Below are 12,380 nucleotides of genomic sequence, written 5' to 3' on the forward strand. Positions count from 1 at the left end.
CCTACCCCTACCCCTGACCCTTACTCCTATACTCACACTCACCACCTACCCCTAATACTTTAACTCACTTCTAACCCTAACCTTTTAACTTACTTTACCTTCTTTTTATATTTACTTACTTTCTTAATTACTACTCTTTCTCCCCCTTAACTCTAAAACTCTTTACTCTTTACTTCTTACTTATAAACTATTCTTACTATAAACCCCTTTAAATCCCTTTCTCTTTCTTATTCTCTTTAACTTATTATAACTTCTTAATAAACTCTTTTCTTTCCCTTCCCTTCTAACCTCTCTCTTCCTCTTCCTCTTCCTCTTCTCTACTTAAATACTCCCTTTAAATTTCTCCCCTTCTTTTCCCTAATATCTTTAAATTAACCTCCTCCCATACTACTTAAAACCTCTTATTTCCCCAATACCTTTACTAACCTTAATACTTAATAACTTTATTACTCCTTCTCCCTTCTTTCTCTATTAACCCCCTCTTTTAAATACTTTTTAATATTACTCTACCTTCCTCTATACCTTAACCCCTCCCTTGCCTCTTTTACTTCTCCCCTTTAACCTAAATAACTTACTTTCTCCCCTCTATTACCCCTTTAACCTTACCTTTTCTTTTTATAAATAACCCCCTTTTAAACCCACTTAATAATACTTCTTTCTAAACCCTATTCCTAACCCTTAATTTCCCCTTAACTTTTAAAACTACTTTCTTTACCTAAAAACTCTTTCTTTATCTTCTTCTCTTAAACTTAACTATTACTAACTATAAAATAACCCTACTCTATTAACTACTCCTCTAAACTTACCTCTTTCCCCTTTAACCCCTATTAACCCTTTATTCTTTACTTTACTACCTAACTTTTCCTTCTCCTTATTAAACTTCTTTAATTCCTCCTTATAACTATTAACCCCCTTTTAACCCCTCTTATTACTCTCTTTTATATACTAATTACTTTTTACTTTTCTTACCTTACTTATAAAACTTACTCTAATTATACTTAATTATTACTTTTACTTATAAAACTAATCCCTTATTTTATTTTATCCCCTTACCCTATATATACTTTTTACCCTCTTTAACTCTTATTTATATTTTTATATCCCTAATATATTAAACTTAAATTAATTTACTTATATTTTATTTTATTTCTTTTTATTATATATATATATATTTTTTTTAATTAATTAATAAAATAAAAACTAATTTTATTTAAAACTTACTTAATTTCTTATTTTCTTACTACTATAACCTTTATAATTAATTTTAACTTTTAACTTAACCTCTTACTTTATTACCCTTTTATATTTCTTACCTTAATACTTAACTTAATTATTTTACCCTTACCTTTTACCCTCTTTACCTACTCTTTTATACCTCCTTTCTATTAATTATAACTTTTTTACCTTTTTTATTATTTCCTTCTTTAATATTTATCTTTTTATATTTCTTTTTTTATTTTTTACTTTATTTCTTTTACTCTTTATTACTCTTACCTTTTATACCTACTTACTTATACCTTCTTTTTAAATATTATTTTTCTTATATTAATTATTACTTACCTCTATATTATTTATTAACCTCCTTTTATATTTTTTTCTCTTTTTATTCCTTTTAACTCTTTCCTTAACCTAACCCTTCTATAATATACTTACCCTCCTATTCTATCCTTATATTTTACTTAATAAATAAATAACTTCTCTTACCTTTTTTAATACCTTTTAACTTTATCCTTATAATCTTTTTTATTTTAATATTATTTATTCTCTTAAATATCTTAATAATTATACTTCTTTTCTTAACCTAATATAACTATAAAATACTTATAAACTACTTCGCCTTATTTATACTTCTTCTTACTTATTATTTCTCTTTTTATTTCTTTTACCTTATTTTATACTTTAATTTACTCTTACTTTAACTTTAACTTTATTTTCTTATCTTATAATCTTAAATAAAATACTAAAAAACTCTTAATTATATTACTTTGCCTATTTACTTTTTACTTTAACTCTATAAATAATACTTTTCTACCTTTTACTAACCTTTATATTACCCCCTCCTCTTATGCTTTTACTTCTATGCTTTTCTATACCTAACCCTACCTAAACTATCTACTAACTTTATTAAACTTATTATAATAAATACCTATATTTCTTTTTTACTCTCCTCTTCTTATACTCTTAAATTATAAAATAAACTATATTAATCTTAAACTCCTTATATTTATATCTTTTACTTTACTCCTTAATTATTCTTACTTTCTTTTTTTCTTCCCTACTCTTAACCCTATATTAATAATTAACTATTAATAACTCGCTATAAAAAAACCCTACCCTACCTGCTTTCCTACCCTATACTTACTAACCTTTTTCTCCTTAATATAAACCCTTATCTTACTATCCTTCTAACACTCCTATTCTTTACTTACCTCTCTAACCCTTAACTAAACCTAATACTTAACTATATCTACCTTAATACTACCCTTACCTTCTGGATACCTAACTTACTACTTAACCCTTTCTTAATAACTCTATTTCTAACCCTCTTATATTCCCTCTTACCTTATTTAACCTTTCTTACTCCCCTTTTTATTTTTCTTTTTTTTTTCTTCTTTTTTTATACCTTTTTACCCTTTATTATTTCCTTATCCTTTATTAACTAAAACCCTTCTCCTTTTTCTACCCCCCTTCTCTTTACTAACCCTCTTATAACCCTATATAAACTACTTAAAACTCTATTTTACTAACCTTTACTATATATATATATATCCCTATACCTAAACTATTTGCTCCTTCCTCGCCCTACTTTAATACTCTCCTTTTATTTTACTTCTTACTCTAACTAAACCTTCCCCTATTCTCTCCCTACTATTTTCCCCCTGCTTTATTATATTAAACCTAACTTAAAATAATATTTAAACCTTATACCTACTCCCCTACTAACCTATAACTCTTAATACTCTAATTTTTTACTTACTATTTATTTACTTTATATTATCTATCTTAAACCCCTTACTACTCTATCCCCTTAACCCCTATCCTAACCTAACCTACTTCTTACTTACCTCTAAAAACTACTCTTTTCTTTAATCCTAAAAACATAACCCTGACCCTGACGCTTCTAACCCTAACCCTAACCCTTAAAAACACCGCTAACCCTAACCTTAACGCTTGCTCCTGCCCCTAACCCTGATCTCTGACCCCTATTCCTCCTTTATATGTCTTCCTATATAACCCACTCCACCACTTCTTATCCCCCGATCTACCTGATTACCCGCTAACCCTATCCTGCCATATTTCCCCGATTACTTCCATCTATCTGATTGCTTGATTACATTGCTTGATTATATTGCTTGATTACACCGCCTCTCCCTGATTACATGCTTAACCATGCACTATCTTAATGACTTGATTACCTTGTCTCTGTATGATGACTTGATTACCTCGCCTCTGTATGATGACTTGATTACCTCGTCTCTTTATAATGACTTGATTACCTTATATCTCCTTGATTACTTGATTACCTTGTATGTAACCCCGCTCTAAACCCTGCCTAACCCTCAACCCATGCGTCTACACACAATCGATCCACTATTATCGTGTCGCTACTGCTCTGCTAACGCCTTCCTTATATTACATCCATCCATCCTCAAAATTACAATGCTTACCCTCTATAACTCGCACCGTGTTTTCCGTCTAACCTATTGCACCTATGATCAACCCCTATCTTATATAACCATTAACCTCCACCTCACCTGCCAATATGTTTTTCTTCTACGCCTATACATATCTCTCTCTTTGCTCTACTCCCTTCACTCAACCCCGTTATATCTCTCAACCCATGCCTCGATTCGTTATACGCTGCTTCATTTTCCCTCTTAACCCTACCTACTCGCTCAATCACACCAATATCACAAATCTAATGCGACTACAACCCACTAAAACTCACCTTTATACCTCGACCCCTTACGCCTCATCGCACCGCGGCTCAACCCATAAACCTCTCCTTCTTAATCATTCCTTCCCCAACTTCACTGCCTTTCTCCGTGAACAATTGCCACACCCCGACCTTTTCTTCGCACACGCATCTATTCCCTGCTCAACATCCTCGTCGTCATCATATCCTCCCTCCTTACATACATTGCAACACCTACTTCACTCGTCCAACTCTGCCTCAAAATCCGTCGCATCTTGCGCCTCCTTTATCACATCCAACGCTCGCCCCGTCTCTATCTGCCGGATCAACCTCCTGCTTCTCTCATAATTCGCCTCGATATCGCCACCCTCGCCCTCGCTATCTTCTCTTCGTCTTCACCTTCTCCATCGGCCCATGATATATCCCTCACCTATGCCTATGTCTTCATCTAATCCTCAACGCCCGCTCGCTATAAACATCGCAATGCTCTTCTTCGCCTACCTCGCACCTTGCTCGCCTTACCCTCTTCTCTTCCCTCTACTTTACTTCCCCTCCTCGCCTCCTTTCCCCTTGTTTATCTCCCCGCTTATTATTGCCTCACTTGCCTCATCTCTTTCTCTTTCTCTTACCTCATCTCCTCCTCAAATATCCCTTGGTCACATACATCGCATGCGTCATATATCTCTTAGTCGCATGCCTCTTTGGTTGCATCTCGTCTATAAATCCGCCTCCCCTCTCTTCTCAAACTCTCACCTCAATTCTTCCTTTCTCCCTCCACCACCGACCGAAACCATTGCCTACGCTCGGACTTTCGACATCTCGACCGCAACCCCTCGGCCGTCGCCCCTCCGTTTAAAACCACCTCACTCTCGAAACTCGGTATTTCACCTCTATCCCTTGCCTCGGCTCTCTATGGCCGTATCTGGACCTCACTCCCCCTAACTATATTCATAAACTACTCCCCTATCCTTCTCTTTAAACCCTTACCCTAATTTTATTCTTAAATCTATCTCTCTACTTATATTTATAATTATTCTTTTATTTTTATTTTTATTTTTATTTTTATTTTTATTTTTATTTTTATTTTTATTTTTATTTTTATTTTTATTTTTATTTAATTTTTCTATTTTATTTATGTTTTATATAACTATTCCTTTATTATATTTATTAATTTATTTATTTAACCCCTTTTATATAAAACCTTTTTATTTTTTCTTTTATTGCCCTTACTATCTAATTATATATATTTCTTTTAAAAAACTCTCTTATTTATATTTCCTTATTTACCTCTTAGCTTCTTATCCCTCCTTCTCTTGCCACTGCCTCTCCAAACTCACTACTACTTGACATACCCTACTTGCTTGAATCCCGCCGCCTATGCCTCCACCCCATTCAATCAACTCCCCCAACCACTCGAATAATCTACCCATCTGCTCGCTATCTACCTCATCAATCACCTCACCTATCTTCCGCCCTACCTCCCTTAACCACCAGTCTATATCCCGCACCCACTGCACTGCCATGATCTCAAATAATACCCCCTTATACTGACATGTCTTGCCCCTTGCCCTCCTAAATAACCTCTCATCATCACCCGCCGCTTCCCACTGCTCGCATATATCTTGTGGTAACCCGCAGTTGAAACACGCCGAGTAATCCGCGAATCGCTTCAACTCCATCATCGCCTCCTCTGCCCGCGTTATGCTCGCCCTCACCTTCCGCCACTCCTCTGACCCCTTCCATCTACATGCCTCCATCTCATGATACACATCCTCTACACCCTCGCACCTGCATACACTGCAGCTTCCACTCCAATCTGCCAGCATGTTCTCGAACATGATGACCTCCCCTGCCTCCCGCATTGCCTTTGACCTCCTCTCCACCTCTCGCTGCTGCACCAACCGCTGACTCCTCTCATAATCCAGCGCTGCCTCTGCCTCTGCCTCTGCACTTGACCCCTCGTCAACGTCCGTGATCCCCATCATGTCGCGACGATCCGCGATCTCTCTTTCCACCTGCTCCGCCTCGCATATATCACACATCTCCTCCTCATCCACGCACCCAAACCTGTCAATATTGCCATCCATCTCCCGATCAAGCACTTCTCGTCGACAACACTTGCCCTCGACGAACTCGACCGCATCCCTATCCCACTCCCACTCGTCCTTCTTCCCCTGCCGCTGCTGTTCCCACCTCTTCTTCTCTGCCTCCTGCTCGAGCCACGCCCGCCGTATGACCACCACTGACTCGCTCCTCTGCCCGTCTCGCCCTCCTCGTCCACTCTCCTGCACAAAGTTCTCCAGCGTCCGCGGCATCCCCACGTGCACGACTAATCGCACCTTGCCATCGTCGATGCCCAACCCCAACGCATTCGTCGCCGTGATCCATCCCTCCTCACCCCCGCTGCTGCTCATCCACTCCTGCAACCGCCGAGCCTTCTCTGCCGAGTCACCGGCTCCGCGCCAGTACGCTATGCAACCCAGCCTCTCTGAAACCATTTGCACTCGCCGGATGGTTCCCCCGTACACAATCACCTTGCCCTCGCCGTGTGCCTCTGTCCACTGCCGGACAATCTCGCACGCACGCTCCACTGCCTCTTCGTCTTCACCATCATCCCCATCCCCTCCTTCCTCCTCGCCCTCCCGGTTAACCCTGACAACAACACTACTACCACCACCACCGCCGCCGCTGCTCTTTATCATCCTCCTGCGGCCGGTATTCATCGAGTTCCTCCTCGTCTCCTGCTCCTTGCCCTCCACGACGTCGACGCTATACCGTATGTTTCGCCGCGTTGTTCGCTCCCTGAATATGTGCACCCGATCCAGCGTGAACTCCATCGCTTTGAACAACGCACTCTCGTCCGTCGGCTTCAACGTTGCCGTCAAGCATATCACGGGCACGCCAAAGTCACGGAGCGTCTGGCCTAGTCGCTTTATCTTTGGCCGGAACTTCTTGCTGCACCGCAACACCGTGTGACACTCGTCCACGACGACCCGGTCAAGCTTGTGCTGCCCGTGCATTCGCTCCACAAACGTCCGGAACCCCTTGGTGACGGCCGACTCGGGCGTGATAAACACCAACGCCGCCGCTCGCTGGACGACACCGCGGCTCTTCCACACGTACGCGTCGATGCCCGACCTCATACACCTCGACACCATGTCATCCTGCAGCGACACCAGCGGCGACACCACCACCGTCACCCCATCCGGCGTGCAGTACGCCGGGAGCATGAACGTCAAGCTCTTGCCACCCCCCGTCGGCGTCACCTGCACGATGGGCCAGTAACCACGGGTGACGGCGTGGATCACCGCCTCCTGTAACCCCCTGAACTCGGCCCCCGGTCCCATCATCTGCTTGAGCTGCCCCCGCATGTCGGCCCGGTGCAGCCGGTCGAAGCGCCTCCGCCGCATGCCGTCCCGCTCGTCGTCGATGGCGTATCGGCCCCGCTTATCCCCGATGCCCAACTCCGTCCGGTCCTCCGCCCCGAAGCCGAAGAACCGGTGCCACTGCATGCTGATCATCCGGAACCCCTCCCGCCGCTTCATCGTCCCCAGATCTCCCTGCCCGTACAACCTCGCGTATGCCAACCCGGCGATGTGTGACCCGTGCCCGGCCTGCATATCATACATGCTGTCGGCAAAGCCACTGCCCTCATCGTTGTTGTCGTCAAACCATTCGTCCCCGTCCGGCTTGAACGCCTTGTTGAAGTACCGGTTGCTGATGCCGATCGCGATGTGCCGCCAGCCACTGATGTTGAGCTCTTGGCCGGAGAACTGTGAGCTGTAGCGCTGTATCACCCGTCGGGCACGGTCGTTCCCCCACTTGCGCTCGCTGAACCAGTCCATGAATGCGGCCTCCTCCTCCATCATCATCTCGTTCTCGCTCTCCTCCTCCTCCACCGTTAACCCCCCGGGCTCTCGGTTCACCCTCTTCACATTCCACACCCGCTTCTTATCCTTCCGCCCGTCTTCACTGACCACTTGGTCGGCCCACAAGAACGCACTCCGCCGGCGCTGCTGCTTCACCCTGCCCTGCACCGCCTGCCACCACGGCAGCACCAGCCACATATACCACACCAGCAGCTCTCCGACCTCGCGTGGCAAGTACCGGTGGATGACCTTGACGGTGCCCGACCTGCGGTAGCCCTTGTGGTACATGGTCACGAAGCACACCATCCCCTCGTGGATGAATATGTTCCTGACGCCGCCGTTGGCCGTGTTCCACATCCGGATCCCCATGAGCTCGGTTGACCGTGCCGGCTGGCCCCCGAGCATATGCATCAGCATCAGCAACTGCCCCCGGAACTGCTCGACCAGCCGTCCATACTCGCGCACTGCAGCTTCTCGGTATACGCTCTGGCCGGCTTCCGACATGGTCGTCCACGCCTCCCGGGCGGCCGGCGAACCCTTGATCTGGTCCTTGACCCAACCCTCCCCTCGCCTGACCCAATCCGCGTTATCCTCGTTGCTCAAGAATGAATGATCTAGCATGGTCTCGCCGTGCCGGTCCTCTATCCTCGACCATGGTATGCGCGGCAGTGACCGGGGTAAACCTTCACCCTCCTCTTCAGCCATCACATCATACTCTCCTCCTCCTCCCATCACCTCATGCTCCCCCCTTCACCTGCCGTCACCTGCCTCAGCTCTCTCGTCCTTGCCCTGCCCTGCATCTTCCTCTGGCACCCCACCTTGCCCACGACCAGCTGGGCCAATGTCTGCCGCGTGTGCAACAGCAAATTGTGCAGCATGTCCGATATCTCATACATCCTGAACTTGATGCTGCCGTGGATGATCTGATCACCCCTCCAGTCGATCGTCTCTCTGCCCGGAGTCGTGAAGTGGATGTGCATGCCGTATGCGCGCGTGTTCAAGATCCAATTCATCGGTGTCGGGTCAGCGGCTACCCCCTCTGGAGTCCGGATCATGAACTGCAACATCTTGTGCCGCACGATCCTGAACAGTCCCTCGGCCTCCTCCCTCGCCTGGCGGGCAGTCATGTACTGCCGCAGCTGTGTCACCTGCGCCTCCCGCTCCAGCATGGATTGGTACAGCACCAGATACCTGGCCACCTTGATGACGGCCGAGTATATCGGCGTGTACTTCCCCACCGGCACCCAGCCACGACCCTCTCGGTCTATCCCCATGACGGCCAACGCACTAATAATAATATTCTCGTAGTGGTTGCCGGTCTTGAACGGATGATCGAGAAACTGCACAACCAAATCGAGACAGCCACGCTGCAGCTGGGCATCGCTGTACTGTCCCGTGGGCTGAACCCCGTGCCTAGTGGCGTACGTCACGGCTCGGCTGAACTCCTTCCACAGCTCCTCCTGCCGGATGGTCATGCGGTATGGTGGCCTCTTTCGCTCGACGGATGGCGTCTCGCTGGACCTGCGACTGTGGTTACTGCTGCCGCCGTCGCTCTCTCCGTCACTGAACGGACCACGCTGCTGCTGCTGCTGCTGCTGCTGCTGCTGCTGCTGCTGCTGCTGCTGCTGCTGCTCCTCGTCGCCTTCCTCCTCGTCGCCGGCAACACTCCAACCCGGGCCCTCTAGCCGCCGCCAGATGATCATCAACGTCATCCACCACGCCTTGTAACGCTGCCACGCGTCTGGCTCCATCAGCCCCTGGAACGGGTCGTTCGTCGTGATGGAACCTTCCTTGCGCTGGACCTCAAACAACTCGGCCGTGCCGGGATGACAACGACTCGCAGCGGCGTACGCACTGTCCAGCACGCGTTCGAAAACCTCCCACATCTTCTGCAGCACGGGCTCGTCGGGTCGGATCGGCTGCATGACCTCGAGCATATGGTCGGGGTTGATGCCTTCGAGATGGTGGGCCCAACCGCATCGCATTATCCAGCTGTTGGCCTCCCACTTGTCGTGTATGCCCTGGATGTCCTCTCTGGCCTCTGTGGTGAATGCCTGCGTATCTTCGTGGTACATTCGATCTATGTCGGCGGCCGGGTTCTCATCGTGACCTTGACTGTCATGATGGTCTTCGTGCCCCCCTCGTCGACCCGGCCAACTTCGAACCATCGGTTGCCGTACCCCCAATGACAAATCCGTTGGCACTGAACCCCAACCCTCCATGGCACGGGATCCTGCTCTCGCCGAGTACCCCGCCGCGTGCTGCCGGTCCTCTTTGGGCCATTGGTTAAACCATGCTGCTCCCGATAATGCTTCCTTATCTGAACTGTATCTCGGACGACGTATGGGCAATGTTGGCAACCTAAGCCGTCGTTCTTTGGCGGCTTGATATATACAATCGGGCCGGTCGTGGGCGGCGGCAGAGCCCAACAGCGTAACTCGGCCTGATCCTTGGCAACACCGTCCATCGTCATGATGGCTGCATTGATCCTCTTCCGGTCCTTGCGATCAATCTGCGAATGCTTGGACTTCAGATGGTTCATAACCTCGCTGGCGATGATGCCAATGCTGCAACTCTTACAGATGACGAACGGGTACTCGTCCAAGTAGATAAATGGCCGGATGCTGGGCATAGAGCTGCCTAAGTTGCCTTGCTGGTTCGTCATGGTGTCTTATAGCTGGCTCCTAAGTAAATGATTGCCGTGTTGATATGTTATAAACTGTAGATATAATGTTTTATGGGGTAAGAATAAAATGGAAGCTGGTCTTATTTTTTATTTGGGTTTATATATTTGTGGCGTTTATGAAACTCGACTTGAAGTTGCTTTTGCTGGTTGCTATAGAACCATGCTTACTACCTATACTAAGCCTACTAATCACCTATTAAATATAGCATATAGTTATATATTAATAAAGCTTCTTTATAGTAAACTTGACTATATTTCTGCCTTATGCTTTCTAGTATATTACCCCTTGGTCGCATATCGCTCGGTTATATATCTCTTGATCGCGTATCTCTTGATTGCATCTCTCTTGATGGCATATTTTTTGTTCGCATGACTCTTTGTTCACATGTCGCCTATAAAAACTTCTCTTATCTCTCACCTCTTGCCTTCTTCTTCTTCCCTCCCTCATCGTCATACTCACATCGACCAGCCCGGCTTAATACTAGCAACCTCAACCATAATCCATTTCACCCGTCTCCATAGTCACCCCTTTCGATCCAACATCAACTCTCTTGCAACGGGTAATAACCTCTTGTCTACTATGCGGCAATTAGCGCTAACTTCTGCTCAAGTCGTCTGTCGAAATGCCTGCCCTTGTACCTATCGGCCCTCTCGCCGTGGCCGCCACCTTTGACCACGGCACTCTCACTCTGCGCTTCGGCCTCGGCTTTCCGGGCTTCTATGCCATCGTCTACATCAGCATCGGCTTCCCCCTGCGGCCCGGCCTTTCAACGTCGCCTTTCTTCTTCACCCTGCAAACTGGATGCAACTGCGCTGGATCTGGCATTATAGCTACTACTTGACAACGAAATTCAACGCTGCTGTTACCCTCCTGCTGCACGCGTGCCACGTTTGACTTTATCACTAAATTGCCTCTTGCCTGCGCATAGCTTCTGCTATCTGCTATGTAGTCTCTCTCTCCTACTATTAGTATTTTACTGACAAGCTGGGCGACTTGCCTCTGTGATGTGCTGCTGCGCACAGACCACGTAATTCACCCAATAATATTACATGCTGCCCTCTGATTCTCCCCTCTCTTTCAACCACATCAAAAACTCCAGCATAACTTAAATCACTTACTGCTTAAGCAATTTAAGATATAATACCTTATAATCATATATATAGTATTGCATATAAGTTATCTTTAGATCCCTCTCTTTTTTATATTTTTTTCTCTTATAGTTTTCAAGAGTTCACCCCCCTCTATTTATCATGAGTTCGCCCCCCTGTCTTCAATAGCGCATTTTCCCCCAGTATGGTGATTTTCATAAGTTCGCCCCCGAACTCGCGTTGATGTATAGTTAGGTCTATGATATATTCTTTCTTTACTACCTTATATATAGCTAAATTCTGCTGCAGAGCTTAACTTTTTATATAGTAATCTATATATATTTCTATCTCTATTATTAGAAAGGCAATTATTATAGTAAGGAGGTATAGTTATAAGTATCGCGTTAGAGACTTGCTTAATTATTATGAATATTAGACTAGGTAACCTAGTCGAGAGAAATAAGCTATATAGTTTAATAATAGAATTTCTAACTTATAAACCAGATAATTAAGATTTAATTCCTAGTATAGCCTTTATAGGTTTTATTCTTTACCATATAGAGCCTTATTTTTCCCCCTTAATTATATTAATATAGGTTAGTCCTACCCTAGACCTTAACTTACCCCTATATATTACGTTTTTATCTTTTCTATCCCTTTCTTTATTTTTTCTTAAATTTTAACTAGAGGCTCTATAACTAACTACTATTTATTTATTATTAGCGGCGGGTTTCACCCAAGCTCGGCCAATAAAAGCGCTGCTACGTAGTTCGCCTGCGTATATCTACTATCTCCCAGCGAGGCACTTTTACTAAGCCAT

The 12,380-nt window shown here is 45.1% G+C and overlaps 2 protein-coding genes across 2 annotated transcripts; one reads left to right on the plus strand and one right to left on the minus strand.

Moving 5' to 3' along the window:
* Nucleotides 1-5,506: 5,506 nt before the first annotated feature.
* MRS44_018365 (uncharacterized protein) lies at nucleotides 5,507-10,450 on the minus strand (the record flags this gene model as incomplete). Its single annotated transcript, XM_065615865.1, has 4 exons — nucleotides 5,507-5,659; nucleotides 5,713-8,533; nucleotides 8,680-9,900; nucleotides 9,966-10,450. 4 exons carry the CDS (start codon nucleotides 10,448-10,450, stop codon nucleotides 5,507-5,509), a joined length of 4,680 nt encoding a protein of 1,559 aa, XP_065471937.1.
* A 644-nt stretch (nucleotides 10,451-11,094) lies between these two features.
* MRS44_018366 (uncharacterized protein) lies at nucleotides 11,095-11,313 on the plus strand (the record flags this gene model as incomplete). Its single annotated transcript, XM_065615866.1, has 1 exon — nucleotides 11,095-11,313. The coding sequence occupies one exon, from the start codon at nucleotides 11,095-11,097 to the stop codon at nucleotides 11,311-11,313; it is 219 nt and encodes a 72-aa protein (XP_065471938.1).
* Between the last annotated feature and the right edge of the window lie 1,067 nt (nucleotides 11,314-12,380).

This window comes from Fusarium solani, assembly GCF_023522795.1.
Source record: "Fusarium solani strain SB1 chromosome Unknown bctg00000016, whole genome shotgun sequence".
Classification (NCBI taxonomy): domain Eukaryota; kingdom Fungi; phylum Ascomycota; class Sordariomycetes; order Hypocreales; family Nectriaceae; genus Fusarium; species Fusarium solani.